Source organism: Halictus rubicundus, chromosome 1, assembly GCF_050948215.1.
Source record: "Halictus rubicundus isolate RS-2024b chromosome 1, iyHalRubi1_principal, whole genome shotgun sequence".
NCBI lineage: Eukaryota > Metazoa > Arthropoda > Insecta > Hymenoptera > Halictidae > Halictus > Halictus rubicundus.
The window spans coordinates 13,136,799-13,155,310 of NC_135149.1; the positions used below are offsets into that span (position 1 = coordinate 13,136,799).

An 18,512-nucleotide genomic window follows, 5' to 3' on the forward strand; every position below is an offset into this window, starting at 1 on the left:
CGGCGAACTTCGTGAGCGTTCGAACGCCGCGGCAAACTTCGCGCCAGTCCTGCAGCCCGCCTTGCGCCTGCGCAATTCGCTAACATTTCCACAAGGCGGACTCTTCAAATACGTTGGGGAAAGTTGCCTATATCGCACCACGTAAGATCCTAATTTGTTCACAATGCAAACTCATTGTGAATTCGTCTCTTAAACTCTTAAACAGGCTTCAGTGTTGTTGAACAGTACTCGAAAACGGACTGAATGAAATCCGTGGATTGCTTAACAAAATAGATCTGCGTGTTTACGCGGGCTGACTAATGCTAATTGAATGCGCACGTTGCAGATGCAGGTCTACTATTTACGTAGGCGTTAGTGGAACGTGCATAGAAAGTTGTAAAAGGAAAAATGCGGTATGTGGGTAAATAGTGGGATGGCTCACCTCGGACCAAACAAAGATCGTCTCTGATCCATTTCTACGTTATCTTTCATACGTTCGATGGAAAGTCGACCGACTCCGATAAATCATTTAATAGCGTGTGCATATTTAGCAAGGCCGGGGAATGGAATAAGTTTCCAAACACGGCTGTGAATCATCGTGACTGTTTTCTAAGCGGGACAGCCGACTGAAACCGATCAGATTCAAATTAGACAGACGACTTTCTTTAATATTTCGCCTATTGGTAAATAGGAGCATCTCCTCGACCCCACCGTTAATAGTATCTTCGTTAAATCAAAGTCTAGTAATAACCTTGAAGGCATGAGTGGCAATAAATAATTTTCTAAAATTTTGTTTACATAAGAGAAGTAATATGTTTACAACATTTTCCAACCGGTGAGTTCAAGAACCCCTTTTAATAGGCCTTTAACTCTTCGTCTGTAACCTCATTTTTATCGACGTCATCTGCATACTGGGTCGCTCATGTTCGCGATTAATGTTTTTATTATTCTAGGCTTTTAAAAATCTATAGGAATTCTGGAATACACTTTGAAGTCCCTATTTTAACATACAATCGTTAGAACGTCAAATGTTTAAAGCATTAGGTTTAACGACGATCTTGCGTATAGAAGAAGCTAGCAATTTTCTTCCAAATAACGATCATTGCTTTGCGAGCAAAGTTGCACCATAAACTTCAACGTGGCATAAGAGATCCATTATTCAGGGTTCACGATGATAGTTCACAAGCTAAATTAGTCCCTGAGAAGCGGAAGCGACCGGATTTTGTTACTCAATATATTCCGTGGTTAACTCTGTCGCTGATTTCGTTCGACGGAGGTCTTGATCGCGGATGGCAGTGTCAATATCGATAATGGCCGAGCCAAGGAGCAAGCTAATCTCTTCCAGTCGTCGGTTATCTCGCGAATGCGCGAAAAAATGTCGAAAAGAACAAGCATAACGAGCGACGTACGCGATATCGCGCTCCGATGGACGACTTGTATTTCGATCGATGACGGTGTCGTGACTTCGCGAATTTCGCATAACGAAATGCAAAGTTCTCGTTATCGGCTTTTCGAATTTCCAGGCGGTCGAAGTTTTACCGGGAAAAACGATGTTCCGTTGATCGCGGCTGCTTTCTACAGGGTCAGAACAGTTTTAGAAAGTGACGATGCATCGTCGACGATGACAACGCCGCCGTCAGAATTATTTTTAATCGCGGATTCAACGCCTAACGAACCAACAACAACTAGCAATTCACCGGCTGGATAGGGTGTAGCTCTTTCAGACCCGATCGAATTCTACCAGCGATCGTATCTAATAAAACTGATAAGATAGGTGTTATCGAGCTACGTTTGCTCGTGGTATAATGTTTACGGTATCCCGATTGCAGATAAATACTAACAAGTCGCGAAAAGTGGAGTATTACAAAACCCTCTCGTTGGCTTAGCAATTTCGTAGATACCACCGGACTCGGGAACGAAAATAGAACGATCGACTTCTTGACGGATAATAATCGCTATCGTCGCGATAGAAATCGGTGCAATGCTTTTACTTCTTCGATCCTTGGCGGGACGGTATCGCAGAACACTGAAACATGAATAAATCATTAGTATCTAGACACCGCGTTTCCATAAATTGTTTTTCATTCGGGCTGGGCATTATCCAATGGACGGTAATAATTACTTGAACAGTGTTCGAGCATCTGTGGCGCATAAATTGCTTCCCACAAGTTCGCACAATAGTAAATAAGTGGTAGTTATCGTCCGAAGACTCGCCCGGAGCATCTCTGGCCGAATATGTAGCGCAGTGAAACGAATTTGCGCGCACCAATGACGAATGACCCTGAGCGACAGGCTCCAAAGGATGCTGAAGGAACCGTGAATCTGTTGAAACCGTTTAAGACGTTATTATGACATAATTCGTGCATTGTACGCGACGCCTTTCATCGGTATCCCACCCAATAAAGCCCGGCCCGAAAGTCATTATGAAAATGATCGCGATGCGGAATGATATAGGAAGTTCATTGCACAAAGACCCTTTATCGTCTAACACGGCAATCGACCCAATAACGTATTGATAAATATAATCGGTCTCTTTCGCATCATCAACCAACCTACATTCATTGGATCAGCGGACGCGAAAGCCTTTTCAACGCGCATCAACATGGCCGGGCCGCGCGCGAGAACACAAATATTAACTTTCTGTCTCCCCATTTTTACAAACGGCGATCGATTTCCATACTTCGTCTAATAGAATCGCTTCCACTAATTAGATGCGGCAGTCCCAAGGTTGTTCTCAGTTTTTCTGCGTGAATGGCACGAACTCAGTAGTTATCGTCAATCTTCCGGGACGTTTTCATTGACCATTAATGGTAATTTCGCTGTTCGATCCCGTTAACGCTTCACCTTCCGGAAACCTATTTAATGAGATTTTCAATGACACTATCGTATAAAAACGAAGCTTGAATATTTTCTTTGAAATGATCGTTTCGATGAACTAAATGAAACTGTTCTGGCTGTTGAGAGGTTGATTGGAAATCCTTCAGCCAGTCCGATCTGTGTTTTGCACAGTCGAACGTGAATAAGATTTGGCGTTCAATCGTAATTTTTGAATTAGCAGCGACGTTGTATTAGTTTTATCGTGGCTGAGGAACGTTTTCTTTGGCCAGGCCTCTTTGAAATCGAATTACGATGTATCGCGATCCATCTTAATGGAACAATTCGCGGAGCGACCTATTTGCATCGTCTTGACTTGAGCGCATACAGCTGCACCGATGCACAATTTCTCTGGTGGCACAGATCGTGTCAAGGCGAGTCACAGAAAACGAAACCGAGTTTTCAGGCGACGTTAAACCATGGAACGAGCGAAGTAACGTCGCTAATTAAATCGAGAACGGTGTGTCGCGAGCGGGGAGGGCAGATTCCGCTGCGATATCAGAACGCATCCGATGCAACGACCAACGATTTGTTAATTCGAACAGATAACGCTACGATCACTCGGGTAATAATCTCGCCGGTGATTATAATCGCGGCTCGATTATTGGACCGCATATCGATGGAGCCGAAATTAGCAGCTAATTCTATTCCTTTTGTTTCACTTTTAACAAAAATAGGAAGCAGAGTATTAACGTTTGAAAAAATCCAAAAGGTGGTTCATCGATTTTACCCGTGGATGGCTCACTCATCTGAATTACAAAATACAGAGATTAACAGAGCGTAATTCCATTTCTTTTGTTTTATTTCGCTCGCTTTCATGCTAATAAAAATAATAACTAAAGTACTAAAATTTGAAAAAATCCAAAAGGTGGTCAAGAGTCTGGGCCTGTGAATGGCTTAATCTGAATTACAAATTACAGAGGTTAATAGAGCGTTAATAAAAGAATCCATTCACGTAAGAGCGATGTTTTGTAGGAAGTGGAGAAGAAATAATCGCTTATCTCGGTTCTTTAGCGCGTGCAATAATCTCGGCGTGCTTAAGTCGTTTACATTATGACTTGTACAGTTTATGCAGTACTTGGAAAGTACATATACTAACAATGAAGCAGGCTTAGAGATTTCTAACATATGTGCTTGCAGAGTGAAAATAGCGAACGCGTGGATAGATTCTAATGGACGCGTGAAAACGCGAAAATGATGCTGGTCGCAATGCAGTAATTGTTATGTAACAACGGCAGAAATCGAGACTCAACTCGTGTATGCACGAATACGTGACTCGGTCGACACGTACCAACAACTCAGTATGCAAATTTAACTGCAGGAAGATCCATTTGTTAAACGCTTCGAAGGCCTCGCGTTGGCCTACGCAAATTTTTCAACCAACGCGACTCATGAACCTGAAAAAAATGCAACTTTTACTCGACGGTACATGGATCACCGTCGAAAATTCGTAAGCAACAATTTACCCCGGATTTGCAAGTTATAAAATCCATTCCACTAACGCGGTAATACTTACATTTTAAAATCGACCCGAAGTATCGTCTGAAAATCGAATCGATTTTTTAGAAGATTTTCCAGTATAATTTCGTGATTCTTTTTGGACCTAATTGCGCCTATCGAAAAGTGCCATACTTCATCTTTAATATGAACCCTCAAATGTCCGAAAATTCCATCGGGAATTAATTCTAAAATTGACCCAAAGAATCCTCTAAAAATTGCGTCGATTTTGACCGACCTGGCGGTCAGTTTCAACCGATTTTTCAGTATGATTTTGTGATTATTTTTGGACCTAAGTGCATCTATCACAAAGCGCCATCCCGTCATTAATTTATGCCCTCAAACATTCAAACATTCCTATGGGAATACATTCTAAAATTGATTCGAAAAATTCCCTCTACTTCGTTTGAATTTAAATTTAAGTACGCCATCTTCCACCAGGGGTCGCTACTGTCCACTAATAATTTGAATATACAGAATTGAATAAAATGTGGTAATGTATTTGAAAGCTTTAATATATATATATATTAAATTAATGTTCAGAAGGAATTACTAAATAAATACTTATTGCTTAAAAAAATCAAATCGCAATTACTTACGATATTTTCGGCTAAAGTAAGGTTGGTTCTCTCTATGTTGTTTCGGACGTCATCTTTCTGATGATAGCATAGAATTGTAGTTCAATTTCCCATTCTTGAGATGATTTTTTTCTATCGGAAAATAACATTTTCAATAACAATCGCAAATTACTTTAAAGAAAAAGACTGCGTGCACTGTCGTGTTTTGTCTATGACTATGTATTGTGTTCTTGGGTTCAAATAAATCAAAGTAGCCAACATCACGGATCGAAATTTGATTGCACAACGATGCTCATTTGTATTTATACCGACTGTCTTCTACAATGTCTTTTATCCTGCAAACTTTGTAATATACGAACTCTCTTTGCTGCTCTTGAATAATCATTTTATTTAGTTCTCGTAAAGAGTATTATTTGAATAGCTCATTAAAAATGGAGACATGGATAAACAAGAATCTATCTCAAGTCTTGGATTTTGTTGTTACAGAAGATCTCGTATCGTAAGAAAATTAACCATACAGAGTAGAGTAACACAGTATATAAATCGGTATTATACAATCTTTTATTTCCAGATATATCATGTCAATGGAAAATGAGAGAGATTTGGACGAGTACTTGACATCTCTGCTGGATTGTAGTAATCCTAGACACCGGCAATTTATCACAGACTTGAAAAAACAACAAGGTTCGTATCATTCGTTGCTGTAACATATTTTCCAAGCCAGATATATATTTACGTTGGTTGTTTCTAGCATTGTACAAAGATCGGGGATACAAGAAAGCAAATAATGTTAATGACGAAAGTACAAAGCAAAGTGGAAAAAAAAAGGGAAAAGTGAAATCGAAGGAAAAGCGAGAGAACAAACAGGTACCGAAAACATTTCTATAATAATTTGAAGTTGTAAAATAACCGGACATTGTTTTGTTTAGTTCCAAGAAAATGTAAAGATAGAAAAAGTAGAAAAGAAGAAAGTGAAGTATGTCAATTTATATTCGCAAGATGGCAAGGTTGAGACAGTTTTGTTAAAAGGTATTTTCTAAAAATATGGTAAATTGTTTGATAAGAAAAACGCATATGTTAGATTTTAACTTATGCATTACAAAAGTAGACTTCATACTCTCTGGCTCTATGATCCTTGCGTTTGAATCATAATTGGGAAGAAATTAATACAGGAACGTTTTATTAGGCAGACATAAATGTGAATGCGAAGGGAAAAGACATGCGTTGATCAACAATTGTCTGGACTGCGGTAGAATAGTTTGTGTGCAAGAAGGAGCTGGGCCCTGTTTTTTCTGTGGAAATCTTGTATGTAGTCCCAAAGACCAGACGATCCTTGCAAACAGTACCAAACAATCTAGTCAGCTATATAATATGTTAATCAATCAAAAAGTACCTAAAGAACTTGAGGAATCCATCAAACAAAGAGATAGACTTCTTGAATGCGATCGTATCGGGTATGTACTGTGTATCGCATTCTTAAGAGAAAAAAATTAATTTGATTTATTGCAGTACACAGGGTACAAAGGTGATCGACGACGAATGCGATTATTATCAAACGAACAACATGTGGCTATCAGCCCACAAAAGGGAACAGCTGAAAAAATTAGAGGACGAAAAAAATGCAAAAAGACACATGTCCCGTCTGGATAGAAAAACCAATGTAACATTTGATTTCATGGGTAGAGAAGTGATCGAAGAAAAGCCTGTCGATGAGTATGATGAGTTCGATGAAGATCAGCTTGTAGACATTTCTGATGGAATGTTTTTGAACGAATTTGATGCTTCGAATGTATGTTCGGACGTAGAATGCAGTCGTCCAATTGTAAGAATATTAGAAACAAATTTATGTATATACAAATAACGTTCGTTCTAGCGAACAGTAATACGAATATGTTTACAGTATGTAGAATCGGATGAGCCTGAATCGCGTGTTACAAGAAGCAGGGTTCCATCCAAAGTGAAAAACATTGTTCAAGATAAGGAATATTTAGAAATGTCTGATTTAGGAGTATGTTTGAGCATGCATCAGCCGTATGCATCTTTATTGGTAGCTGGGATAAAAATGTAGGGGATCGTGTAATGTAATCTTTAAGTGTACTTATATGAAAATGTACTAAGGTTCTCATAGTCTATTGGATTTATAGGCACGAAGGACGAACTTGGTACAGCTCGCACAGAGGGAGATTATGGATAGCTGCTACAGCTAAACAACCAACTAAGGAAGACATTTCGAGTATAGAACACTTGTATCGCAGTCTAAAGAATGGTCGGTACTTAGCACTAGACTACGGATCTTTATGGAAATTCAAGTGGTTAAAATAAAGATCCGCAGTCTATTAATTATCGTAGTATCGCAATTATCCATTATTAACAATACCTATTCTTCTAGAAAAGATTCGGTTTCCCGAAAGTTATCCGACTGGTTGTTTATTAGGCTGTGTAACAGTAACCAATGTTTTACCTCAGGAAGAGTACAGAAAAATTTATCCAAACGGAGAAAGCGAAAGTCCATATGTCTTCATATGTGAAAACTTCCATTCGTTGCCAATGAAATTTCCAATATCGGGGAAGCATAAGATTTGTAAGTAAGATTATTGAGGTGCGTTTTTCATTCCTGTTTTAAGAAGTTTGTAATTGTTACCAATGCTTGCAGATAAGTTGGATACAAAAATACATCAAGCAGCTGTTAGAATGTTGGAAAAAGCTATGAAAAATACAAGCTAATAATGCAGTCGCTGTCCAAGTATTAATGAGTATGTCGTCTTAAAATATTAAGTTACAAAATAATAAAAAATGGTTTTCTTGTAATATATAATAAATGTTATTTATTATTTGTACACAATAGAATATATATTACAACGTACACATAGTTTGCAATATGTTACAGCAACCATTACAAGATTTATTTTTATATTACACTAATCGCTTTTTCGTATGCGATCAATGAAAAAATATTAGCAGTTTTTTTCTATTATATTTAAAATATCAGACTTCTGCAATATTAAAAGTAGATTTCAGTAAGGTCATCCTACGACAAAAGTCTATAAATTTGAAGTACAAAGGGAACATGTTTCTTTGAAATGTGGCGTTAGAAATTTTATTGTTCTTTTAAATTTAGAGTACTATAGTTATACGTATTTTAAAAACCTATTAAAATCTATCCTTAGTAACAGAACTCGGGACATTGAAAATAAAATTTGTACTCGTAAACTGAAAAAAAAATTACGTCTAAAAGCCTGGCATACAATGTGAAAACACTCGTACTTAATTGATCAAAACACGAATACATAATTATGTAATTATACATATATATATATACACACACACATATATACATATATATATATATATATATATATATACATATGTATGTATATACTGATAACAATATATTGCATCGCCTAAAATAAACGTCTATGATAAATATAAATAGAAATAAATTTTGAACAAAAAATGGCTTAAATATTGTTAACAGATAATTCAACTAACTGGGAATGTATAAACAAATATGAAAATATTCTCTACGAATTTTCTCTACAGAATATACAATTATTTGTTGCAGTTTTAAATCGAGAACTTGAGTTACATACATACCAACAGGTTGCTTAGTTTGAAATGATATAACTGTGTTAATTTGGATATTGTGCAGTCTATCAATGGTTATATTATTTAAATTTCTTATGCATAGGTACGCAGGTGTCGTATTTCTATAATCATTATTTAAACAATAAATACACAAATCAATTCAAGATAACAAGTTAATGTACTTTTTTTGTATATCCGCATCATAACGCAACATTTAATTGAGCTGTTCAAGAATAATTATTTTACGATCAACATTCTATAGACTAGTATTTAGTATTCTTCTTTAATAAAATACATTTTTTGATATCAAAACGAGTAAGCAAGAAAAATAATATATGTATACAGTCGCGTAAAATTTCACAGAAAAAAAGAGGAAACCATATAAACGCCTATATGAACTTACAAAGTACATATGTGATAACAGTACAGACTAATATGTTTCATTCTATATAACATTCCAATATATCCAATACATACTTTTTTTCTCTAAAATCGAATTTTTGTATGACTCCTTAATGTGAATAAAATACAGACGCAGTAGAATAAATAGTTTCCATATAACTTCCAGTACTATATAAAGTATTTAGGCTATCAAATATAATCAATAATTCTTGATTCATTCATAATCTTTAGGTAAACATGCGTGTATGTTTAAATACTATATTGTCGAATCAAATCTGTAATTGAAACTTTACCAACAAACCAGGTTTAATTACATTCCGATTTTGTAGATACACCTGGGTCTCTTTTTACTCGGTGAATGGATACCATGTAAAAAATACTCTTTTTTTGTAATCGACATTTTAATCATCACCACTTTCTATTGTAGTAGTACGGATTCGGTATTGTTGGTAGAAAATTGTGTATGAGGACAACATAAATGCGAGTAAAGGGGTGCTTAAAAAATCATGTAACGTGTAAAAAAAACCTCTGAATATTTAGACTCTGAATTTTGTTTCAACTCGTTTCATGTTGGAATTTATTTCATAAATAAAGGACAAAATTAATCTATTATTCCTTAGAAGGAAAGATCGATTTATTTGACTCTTGACATGTATATACTTTGTATCTATATTGTCCCCGGCATGGGACCCTCGACCTTCAGTTGTTCATAGGATCGTCGCTTACTTGTTTTCAGACCTGAGCGGTTCAAAGCGCATAGACGTGCTTTACAACGTGTCTTCAGACGTATTTGTTTAATAAACTTTGTCATTCCATATAAAGTGTTACTTATTATATACCCATATTCCAACAAGTTTAAATCTTTTGTACGATTTGATCCGACAAAAAATGGTATCCGCACATGCCCATTCTTACCCTCTTTCAAACAAGTAATAGGCCACCACAATATTACCACAATACTAGTACATCCATATCACAAATCTACTATATTCGAACGACTTTAAATAAATAATTTTTATATCTCCATTATATATTTTTTTCAGACATTATAAATTCGATTAATATGGTAATACTCTTTCAATTTCTCCTACGTAAAGCGATCAGAAGTAATTGTTAGCACTTATTTGAAACAATCTCGGACATTATAAGTGTCAACAGATTCTCCTCGAACACTTTACACATATTTGTATATCAGGACAACGTAATGTATCCAGGCAATGTACTTACCATTTCTCTTTATTTTCAAGCACGTGAAACATTAACCCTAGAATGGATACGTTCATTTTCCATTCACAAATGCATACATGGGATTGTTAGCTACCTCACGCATACTTTTCTTTAAAATACAAATTTGATGAAAAGGGCTTCTTTTAAACTGTGATACGATGTTACTTCCCAAAAGAATACCTAAGAAATCAACAAAGGGAACAGCAATTTGAAAAAAGTGCTGTATCCTTTCTAGGGTTAAACGAAGATACGCGTTTCGAGTAATTTCTCTATATGTAAGTAGGTGAATCCTTTAAACTGGTACCACAGGCTTCACAGATCGAGACATTCTGCTCATTGACCAGGGTGCATTTCGGACACTCTTTTCCACCGCTGGCCAACGGTTTATCCTCGTTCCCTTTGCGTCTAGATTTCCCACACATTTCACAAATATCTCTGGACGAGGAATTAAGGTATGTACAAGTGGCACAGTTCCACTTGTTCTCCACCTCCGTGTCATCTTCCTTCTGCGAATGGGTCAGCTCAAAGTTCTTCAGGGCGTCCGCGATCTTAGCTATCTGATCCGAGGATCTATGGGACCGTTGAATCGGAAGCGTCTGACTGCCGTGTTTCTTATCTTTATTATGCGAAAGCAGATGACTCTCAGACGTTGCATCGGCACGATACCTATTCGAATCGGTCAAGTCGAAGGACGAGGATTTCTTCTTAAACGGTAGCGTATCGTGATGATAATGTCGACCGTTGGTCACAGACAGGTTGGTACTATTCCCATCGGTTCTCGTGCTTCTCTTTTTCTCGAATCGGTAACCGCTGTGCTTCTCGTCGTTGTGGTTCTGCTTCAACGTCTTCTGTTTAGTCGTTCTGGAATCGCAATCCCGTTTATGTAAGATGTCCTCTCGATCCCCGAGATCCTTCGAATAGCCTAGACTTTCTAAGTTTCTGTACACGAAGTCCCAAGAGTCGTAATTAATTCTGTCGATGATCGATTTCGCCTTCTTGTCAACTTTCCCGTAATCGTAATGATCTCCGTCACTGGACTGCTTTTTATAGTAATCTACTTCGTCCAAATCGGGTGTCCGGTGGGAGGACTTCCTGTTATGGAGTTTTTCGTAATTGGTAACAGAGACAGGCATGTCCACCTCGATCAATCTACCCGTGGGTACTCTCGAGTACGCCGGCATTGTAGTGTAATAAGAATTCGTGTGGACGTCGCTTAAATATTTGTTTCCGTGCGGCAAACAGCCGTAAGCGCTGCACCGGTTCATGAAACCATGCTCCAACGGCGGAAAGTATCTGGGCGTTGTGTTTGTATCTTCAATGTATCTGTAATCCGTTTGACAAGCGGACATTGGCATGTTATAATTAGGAGGCATTATGTGATAAGGAACCGATGGTGACGCCGCGTCTATGCACGTAGGCTGGCCGTAATGATAATCCCTGTAATTCTCTATTTTTGTGCGATTTTGGTGCATCTTCTCAAGGAAACGATAATTCAATGCTCTAATCGCCTGCTCTGGTGTCCCAACATGATTTTCCCTGAACTCTAATACCTCCAGCCAGGAAATAGTACAGTTTTGTGATACGTTCTCCCAGATTTGTTTCAATATCTACATCGAAAATCATACAACGTTTCAATAAAGATGAATTTTAACCGATGTTAATATAGTTTAGAGATATTACCTGACACTCAACAAAGGCTACTATCGCGTCTCTGCTCACGCTGGATACCTTATCAGGATCTATAGGACCTTCCAAAGTAAGAACACCCAACCCTGTATGTTTATATCCCATTTGTTCAAACATTAATTCTGCTCCTATTAAATTTGCCTCTACTTCGTGTTTATAATATCCGCTATAGGTCTAATGAATGAAAAAAATAGATTAGTTACAGTTTTCTATACTGTTAGAATAGTGCGCAAAGTACTAATATAGTATTGACCCTTAACGTTCTATATTCTTTTCTCCAAGGCTGAGCCAAAAGATTGGCAGCATACAAAGAAATCGCGCTCCAGGCAGTCACAGCTCTGTAACCACTAAAGTCTTGTAGAGTGGCCGCAGATCTATGTAATATATCTGCAGTCTCTTGAAAAACATATTTATTCTCATTTGGAACAAGGCAAAGGTATTCTTTGATAAAACCTGAAACAAGCACGAATGAAGGTAAACATTTTGCCGAGCCATTAACGTTTCCGTTAACTACCTTCTAGTTTGTGACGTTGTTGCAACTTTAAAGGACTATCGTCTGTTTGTAAATACACCAAATGGCTTTGCTCTAATTTCATACTAATTTCTTGCAGTCTATCTTTTCCTCTTGTTATTAAGTCATTTGCCATTGTTGTTGCTAAAAAGAACAACTGTCGTTCATCATTGATATTTATGTATACTTACAGGAGTATTTCAAATATTTTATACACACAAAACACTTGAGAACTATAATATTGCTATGTTGAGTGCAAGACATTGAAAGCTCATCAGTGAATCGCAAGGAAGTTTATGCATGAATAATATGAGAATATAATTGGTAAAAAACTAAGAGAAAGAAAACGGTGTCTAGTAGAAGTAGACATGTTTCACACCTATTAGAAACTCCTAGGAATGCAGCTTTAAATCAGAATCTTGATTCAAACTATGGCTAGCTCCAACCTAAAAATAAATCCTATATTTAGAAGCACTGCTGCAGTGTTTATTCCAGGGGCTACCACAATATATTCTCTATTTGGAAGATGCTCCATCTCAGGTCGAAGTGGCCGTCGAAGTTTTTATCACGCGTTAAGGACATTGTACATCACTTCATAAACAATAAATATTTTTCTTCGCAACTTTTTTTCTTGGTTATGTTGCAGTTATGTCACAACCACCGAGCATGCATATGCTAGAGATCGATGCGCATCTCGGATCGAAGATGTCATTTCTCCCACTATGCCTAAAAATAATATTATCTTGACATTGTTGCGTGGCCAATTAGGAACTTTAAACAAGACTGAACAAGACTGACGCCCTTGAAATACCGAAACACTGCTGGTAACTGCGTTGTTGTATTTCGAAAAAATTCAGTCTTTTTAAACAATTAAATTTTATAAATCAATCAATTGAACCGCAACATAGTCTACAATATGTTAAATAAATATAGTTGCATTTTACTATAAAAAACAATAAACTATGACCCTTCTACAATGAGTTTCGTAAGAATAACAAATCGAATTGTCTGGTTTATTTGATCGTTAACTGTATTCATCACTGGGTGGTAACATATTTTTTTATATAATGACGATGTTTTATTATATAATGATGTTACTTGAAAGGTTTCGTGTAAACTCATATGAGGATTGATTTGATCGATATCCCGTATACCTATGTTTGCAACTACATATATTGTTTGCGAGTGTCATTCACCTTCATAATACTTCTGTACGTACCGACAAAAATAATATTTATTCTATTGAATGATTATTAATTGTTATCAATAACAAATTTACAGTGCGATTTCAACAATTTTTGTTTGTTGCTTTGACCACACGCTACACAATTCATATTTGGCGCCATTAAAATTTGTCCTACTAGAAGCTACATAACATTAATCGAAAATTTATTGTACATAAACTTTTGCTATTTTTTATTAAATAATTTCTACGCGAATTATGAGAACATCTGCAGAATTCGATGTACACTGTACAGTATTGCAGCGGATTAAAAGAATTTGGAGTAATGGAACTCAAAATTGGTGTGTGCTTAGCATAAGCGCTGCAAATTTACTAAAAAATAAAATGATACTTATCAATTATATAATAGTTTTTTTAAACATAAGCACAATCATCGATGAAATAGAATAATAAAGAACATACTGGAAAGAATTCAAAGTTCTATCGCTTTTCTGTTTCCATGAAGTGTTCTACATCAATATGCTTCTGAATATTTTCGGCGAAAATCAGTCTCATAAAATAGAGACACAGAATAATGGTAGAGCTACACTAGTAGGTTTATACCACCTACTTTTAAGAATGCCTATGCAATTCTAATATTTATTAGAAATGCAAAATATAACATAAATATGCAAACGAGAATAGTCGGGATACAATATTCGCGCCACCAACTTTTCGAAATTGCTTCTTAGTTTCCTGATTCACAACAGGAACATAGAATAATCATAAAAGTATTAGATAAATATTGTAATTAAAAGATTACTTTTAATAATATTGTATCACTTATTGTAGTCGATAAATATTATAAATTCAAGATATATCATTTATTCGGGGAGTAAATAACAGACGAACGAAAATAGAAGAAATTACATTACTTAATCTTTTATTGTACTTTATACAGGATTTATTGCGATGTGTATTATAATACATGTTCATTTCGAAAACTAAACTTGTCTAATTCTTTCTCAGTTGAATGACTTACAATTCAGCAAGTTTCTTCTCTCTAAATATAAGGGAGTTGTTATAAAAAATACAAAATAATTTTCTTAGTAAAGTGTAATATTTGTTTTCATAAAATTAACATACATCTGAGATATTCTACTATTCCACAAATATAAATTTCTCATAAGCATTTGAAATTACAGTGTCTGTGGAGACAGTAAAAAATGGATAGATCAACTATTTAACCGAAATTTTCAATTAACAGAACGTATTATGTTATACATACTTCCGTCTGTGAAACATACATTATTAAGAACTTATGACTAAATCATACGTGACACAGATGCGAAGGAATTTTATAAAATGTAAAATACCTTTATAAAATTACTTCTGGATAAATGCTATAACACGTCATTACTTTAAACTAATTCAATATTAATACTTACTTCCTACACAGGACTGTAATTATATCGCTATAATTACACTTTAGGTGTTCTCCAATCCTCAATATTACACAAATGAATGAATGACGCAAAATGAAGCAATAACGAACGTGTTTACTTATATGTATTGTGCATTCTAAGATAATGTATCATTCAATACGCTGCGTACCGACTCATAAAATAGATTTTCGGACATGCAGTACAGTACAGAAAGGAGCTCATGAATTCAACATAACAATTAGTCTTATTTTCATTGCAGTAATTTCACATATCTAAAGAAACATTATTTGAAAACGTTCTTTCCACAATCTTATAATCAATGTTTTATATAACATTTAAGTCAAATACAAATTATACACTTAAAATCTATGGGAAACGTTTTGCAATAATCTTCCTAATACACAGATATGTTTGTAACATTCGAGACTCATATTTGCTCTGTGTGTTGTTTTACAGTTTGCTTTGATCACATAAAAAAAGTAATCCATCCTGTAATGGAAACCAAACTTTTGCAATATATCCTAAAGAATATTATTTGCATCAAGACGTGGCCTTTTGCTACGAACTGTGGTTCCAGAATCATCTTCAGAGTCACCATTGGCAGATAAAAAATCTCGTTTCCTATCAGTGTTCTGAAACATTTTATTTTAACGTAAATAATGAAAGATATAACAATATGGAAAATGTAATTACTAGAAATATATAATTATTACTTTTTTGTCCCATTGTTGGTGGAGGTACCTTAATAATATGGTTGTTTTTTCAGTAACTATAACTGCAATATACGTACAAACAATAGTAAATAAACTCTACTTATTTGAAAATTATAGCTCATCATAAAATAAAGAGTTACCTTGTTCAGAGGGATGATCTCTCGTTGGTAGATATACTGAGGGTTTTTTTACACAAGTTCTATTTCCATTGTCCGTGTGAAAATTGGCAAAATTATTTTCATTGTGCGAAGGTAAACCCTTCAGAAACTCGGCGACAGACTGCAAACAAAAAGACTTCGTTGTGAAGAAATAGGTTAACAAAAATACCGAAAATCTTGACATTTTTAGTGAAATGTACATATAATCAAGTCTAAAAACTTCAAGATTCGTTCTTTAAACGAAACACAGTTCGAATATGAAAGGAAATCGTTTAATTCACATGTATCCGTTTTCTTCCAAAATATTTTCAGAAAAACTGTGCATAACCTATAAGATTATTTTGTGTTCGAGGAGGAATGTCAGAGGACGTGGATTAAAAACGAAGTTTACCATTTCGAAACGATCAAATCACTGCACAAGTTATAACTATAATAAAAAGTTAATTTAAAAAATCATATCCACATAAGAACCACACGTAATATTTATATACACACGCAAAAATATGTTTAGAATGCTGTAATTGGTACGAAATCAACTACCGTCCACTACCGTCATTTCTTTAACCACCGAATTGAAAATATCTAGACTCTATTCCACCCACTTCTATCGAGTACTCCTACAAAGGCGAAATTCCGGCGTTATGTAAGTCAATTTCATTTTTTAGTATGCCATCGTAATTATTTTTGAATCACAAACGACCTGTCATAAAGTGCATTTTTCCAGCTTCAATTCGAACTCTTAGAAATTAAAAAATATCAATAGGAAAACATTAAAATATTACTTTTTATTTGAGAATAAATGATTCCTGCCGCTTTTCCTATAGGACACTATGTAAAATCCAGCAAGAATCATTTGTTTCTTTCAAATGTTCGTACAGCGCCACTCCACATAATGGCAAAACGTACATTCTGTTAGTCATGTTAGTTTCGATTTTCTCCGATGGATGGCGTCACAAATTCCCTAGACTCGCGTCTAGCGTTAGTTTCGACGAGGTTGGCATCTCCGACCTCGAGCGATGGAAGCCGAGAGAACGCAATCAGCTCTCTCGACTGCCAACCACTGATCGAGTAAGACGCGTCCGTTTTGAACGCTCGATCGGCCATTTTTACATCTTGAATAAATATACAGTGTTACGGCACAGACGAGATATAAGGATAGACCTAACATCAGAGAGGATAGGAGAGTGCTCACGCCCGGGGTTTCGGCGTTCCCACTTTCGTGACATCGCCACTTTAGTGTGGCACAGAACCGGGCCGTCTTTCCTGGAACAGAACCGGGCCACCGACGAGATATTTAGAAAGACTGCCAGCCCCCGCGTTAACACGGGAGCCGGCAGTCTTTGGGGCATGTTTTGTGGGTGTTCTGCGCATGTTTTGCATATGTTATGGGCATGTATTGGGCAGGATTTGCACATGTTTTGGGCAGGTTTAGCAAATGTTTTTCGCAAGTTTTGCTGGTGTTTTTAGCAGAACAAAAAAACAAAAAATATGGTGATTTTTTTGCCATGGCCATGTTCGTGAACATGGCCGTAGTTCTGGAAATGGCCTTCGTTATGGTCGTGAACATGGCTATGTTTCAGAACATGCCCGCGGTACCAAATGTGGCTTCCATGACAGTACCCATGTTAACGGATATTTTAAGTTTTCGAAACATGACCATGTTCGCTACCATGTTCAGTACCATGGCCATGTTCATGACCATTTCAAATCCCATCTTCAGAACCAAGAAAAGTTTTTCTTTTTTGTGCTGCTCAAAACACCCGCAAAACATGGGCAGAACACCCACAAAACATGCCCAAGAGATTTCCAAAACTTGCCCAACACATGCGCAAGACACGAGCAAAACATGCGCGAAACATGCCCAAAACAACCGCGAAACATGCCCATAGCATGTGAAAAACTTGCGCAAAACACCCGCAAAACATGCGGAAAACATTTCCAAAACTTGCCCAACACATGCGTAAAACACGCGCATAACATTTCCAACAGCCGCCAAACTTGGCCAAAACACCCGCATAACATTTTCAAAACATGCCCAAAATATGCGCAAAACATACGCAAAACGTTGGGTCACTACTACGTTGGGTCACTTGCCCGTAGTTGGGCCCGGCGGGCAGGCAGTCGCAGAGCCGTCATACCTTGTCCGGCGGGCAGCCCGAGCCCGGGCGCGGGAGCTGTGAGTGGACCGAGCTGGGGCTCGGGAAGCCCAATCCGAAGGCTCCGGGGATGGGGACACCGGGCGGGTCCCTCCGCCCGGGGTCTTGTAGCGTAGGCAATGGGGGAGGTTAACCCCTCCCCCGGGGTGTGATGATAGCTGGGAGGTGTCCTGTTGAGTACTCGTGTGATCCAGGCACCTCCCCTTTAGCTTAGGTGAGCGTGGGTTTTTAGTGGGTAGCCTTTGGGGATTTTCCCCGGGGGTAGTCCCACATAACCCCGGCTTCCCCCAGGGGGCCGGGGCATGCGAAAAGCATTTTCCCACGGAAAAAAAGGTAGGCAAGGGTAGGCCAGGGCAGTTTCTGGTCCCGGAGCCCTTCCGCTGCTACCGAAGTGCTCGGCTGCACGACCCAACCAGACCCAACTGACTGACTGAGCGCGCTCGCCGAGCTCAGATGCGCACGTGTGCAGAGATGCGCGACTCTCCCCACTCCAACTAATTTTGGTAGATTTTGATGGCGGTGTAGTAATTATTAATGTT

At 37.2% G+C, this 18,512-nt stretch overlaps 3 protein-coding genes across 6 annotated transcripts; 1 reads left to right on the forward strand and 2 right to left on the reverse strand.

The window, feature by feature from the left end:
* The first annotated feature begins 7 nt into the window (after nucleotides 1-7).
* LOC143354685 (activating signal cointegrator 1) lies at nucleotides 8-8,150 on the forward strand. Of its 3 annotated transcripts, none has more exons than XM_076788968.1 (10): nucleotides 8-141; nucleotides 5,500-5,612; nucleotides 5,680-5,795; nucleotides 5,858-5,957; nucleotides 6,115-6,382; nucleotides 6,438-6,750; nucleotides 6,829-6,992; nucleotides 7,073-7,194; nucleotides 7,318-7,509; nucleotides 7,582-8,150. In XM_076788968.1, exons 2-10 carry the CDS (start codon nucleotides 5,507-5,509, stop codon nucleotides 7,650-7,652), a joined length of 1,452 nt encoding a protein of 483 aa, XP_076645083.1. In that variant the 5' UTR covers nucleotides 8-141; nucleotides 5,500-5,506; the 3' UTR covers nucleotides 7,653-8,150. The 3 variants fall into 3 exon arrangements, with proteins under 3 accessions (XP_076645083.1, XP_076645067.1, XP_076645075.1); XM_076788952.1 differs by lacking the exon at nucleotides 8-141 and adding an exon at nucleotides 3,489-4,303; XM_076788960.1 differs by lacking the exon at nucleotides 8-141 and adding an exon at nucleotides 5,035-5,427.
* Nucleotides 8,151-8,238: 88 nt separating this feature from the next.
* On the reverse strand, nucleotides 8,239-13,052 carry Tamo (PUB and ZnF_RBZ domain-containing protein tamozhennic). 2 transcript variants are annotated; one of them, XM_076788875.1, is made up of 5 exons: nucleotides 12,719-13,052; nucleotides 12,343-12,483; nucleotides 12,082-12,281; nucleotides 11,823-12,002; nucleotides 8,239-11,749 (listed from the first exon to the last, which is right to left on the reverse strand). In XM_076788875.1, exons 2-5 carry the CDS (start codon nucleotides 12,473-12,475, stop codon nucleotides 10,412-10,414), a joined length of 1,851 nt encoding a protein of 616 aa, XP_076644990.1. In that variant the 5' UTR covers nucleotides 12,476-12,483; nucleotides 12,719-13,052; the 3' UTR covers nucleotides 8,239-10,411. The 2 variants fall into 2 exon arrangements, with proteins under 2 accessions (XP_076644990.1, XP_076644997.1); XM_076788882.1 differs by lacking the exon at nucleotides 12,719-13,052 and adding an exon at nucleotides 12,559-12,702.
* Nucleotides 13,053-14,444: 1,392 nt separating this feature from the next.
* Nucleotides 14,445-16,385, reverse strand: LOC143357471 (DET1- and DDB1-associated protein 1). Its single transcript, XM_076794031.1, has 4 exons — nucleotides 16,209-16,385; nucleotides 15,800-15,938; nucleotides 15,660-15,721; nucleotides 14,445-15,578 (listed from the first exon to the last, which is right to left on the reverse strand). The coding sequence occupies exons 1-4, from the start codon at nucleotides 16,209-16,211 to the stop codon at nucleotides 15,468-15,470; spliced, it is 315 nt and encodes a 104-aa protein (XP_076650146.1). The 5' UTR covers nucleotides 16,212-16,385; the 3' UTR covers nucleotides 14,445-15,467.
* Nucleotides 16,386-18,512: the final 2,127 nt, after the last annotated feature.

Excerpts from the sequence above, each read along its gene's own strand:
- LOC143354685 (XM_076788952.1), top strand. The coding sequence starts at position 4,113 with ATGCACGAATACGTGACTCGGTCGACACGTACCAACAACTCAGTATGC. Across the intron at positions 5,613-5,679 it reads AGACTTGAAAAAACAACAAG|CATTGTACAAAGATCGGGGA; the intron begins GTTCGTATCATT and ends GGTTGTTTCTAG. Across the intron at positions 6,993-7,072 it reads TTGGTAGCTGGGATAAAAAT|GCACGAAGGACGAACTTGGT; the intron begins GTAGGGGATCGT and ends TTGGATTTATAG.
- Tamo (XM_076788875.1), bottom strand. The coding sequence starts at position 12,475 with ATGGCAAATGACTTAATAACAAGAGGAAAAGATAGACTGCAAGAAATT. Across the intron at positions 12,003-12,081 it reads AAGAATATAGAACGTTAAGG|ACCTATAGCGGATATTATAA; the intron begins GTCAATACTATA and ends TTCATTCATTAG. Across the intron at positions 11,750-11,822 it reads TAGCCTTTGTTGAGTGTCAG|ATATTGAAACAAATCTGGGA; the intron begins GTAATATCTCTA and ends TTTTCGATGTAG.
- LOC143357471 (XM_076794031.1), bottom strand. Across the intron at positions 15,722-15,799 it reads AGATCATCCCTCTGAACAAG|TTATAGTTACTGAAAAAACA; the intron begins GTAACTCTTTAT and ends CGTATATTGCAG. Across the intron at positions 15,579-15,659 it reads ACCAACAATGGGACAAAAAA|AACACTGATAGGAAACGAGA; the intron begins GTAATAATTATA and ends AAAATGTTTCAG.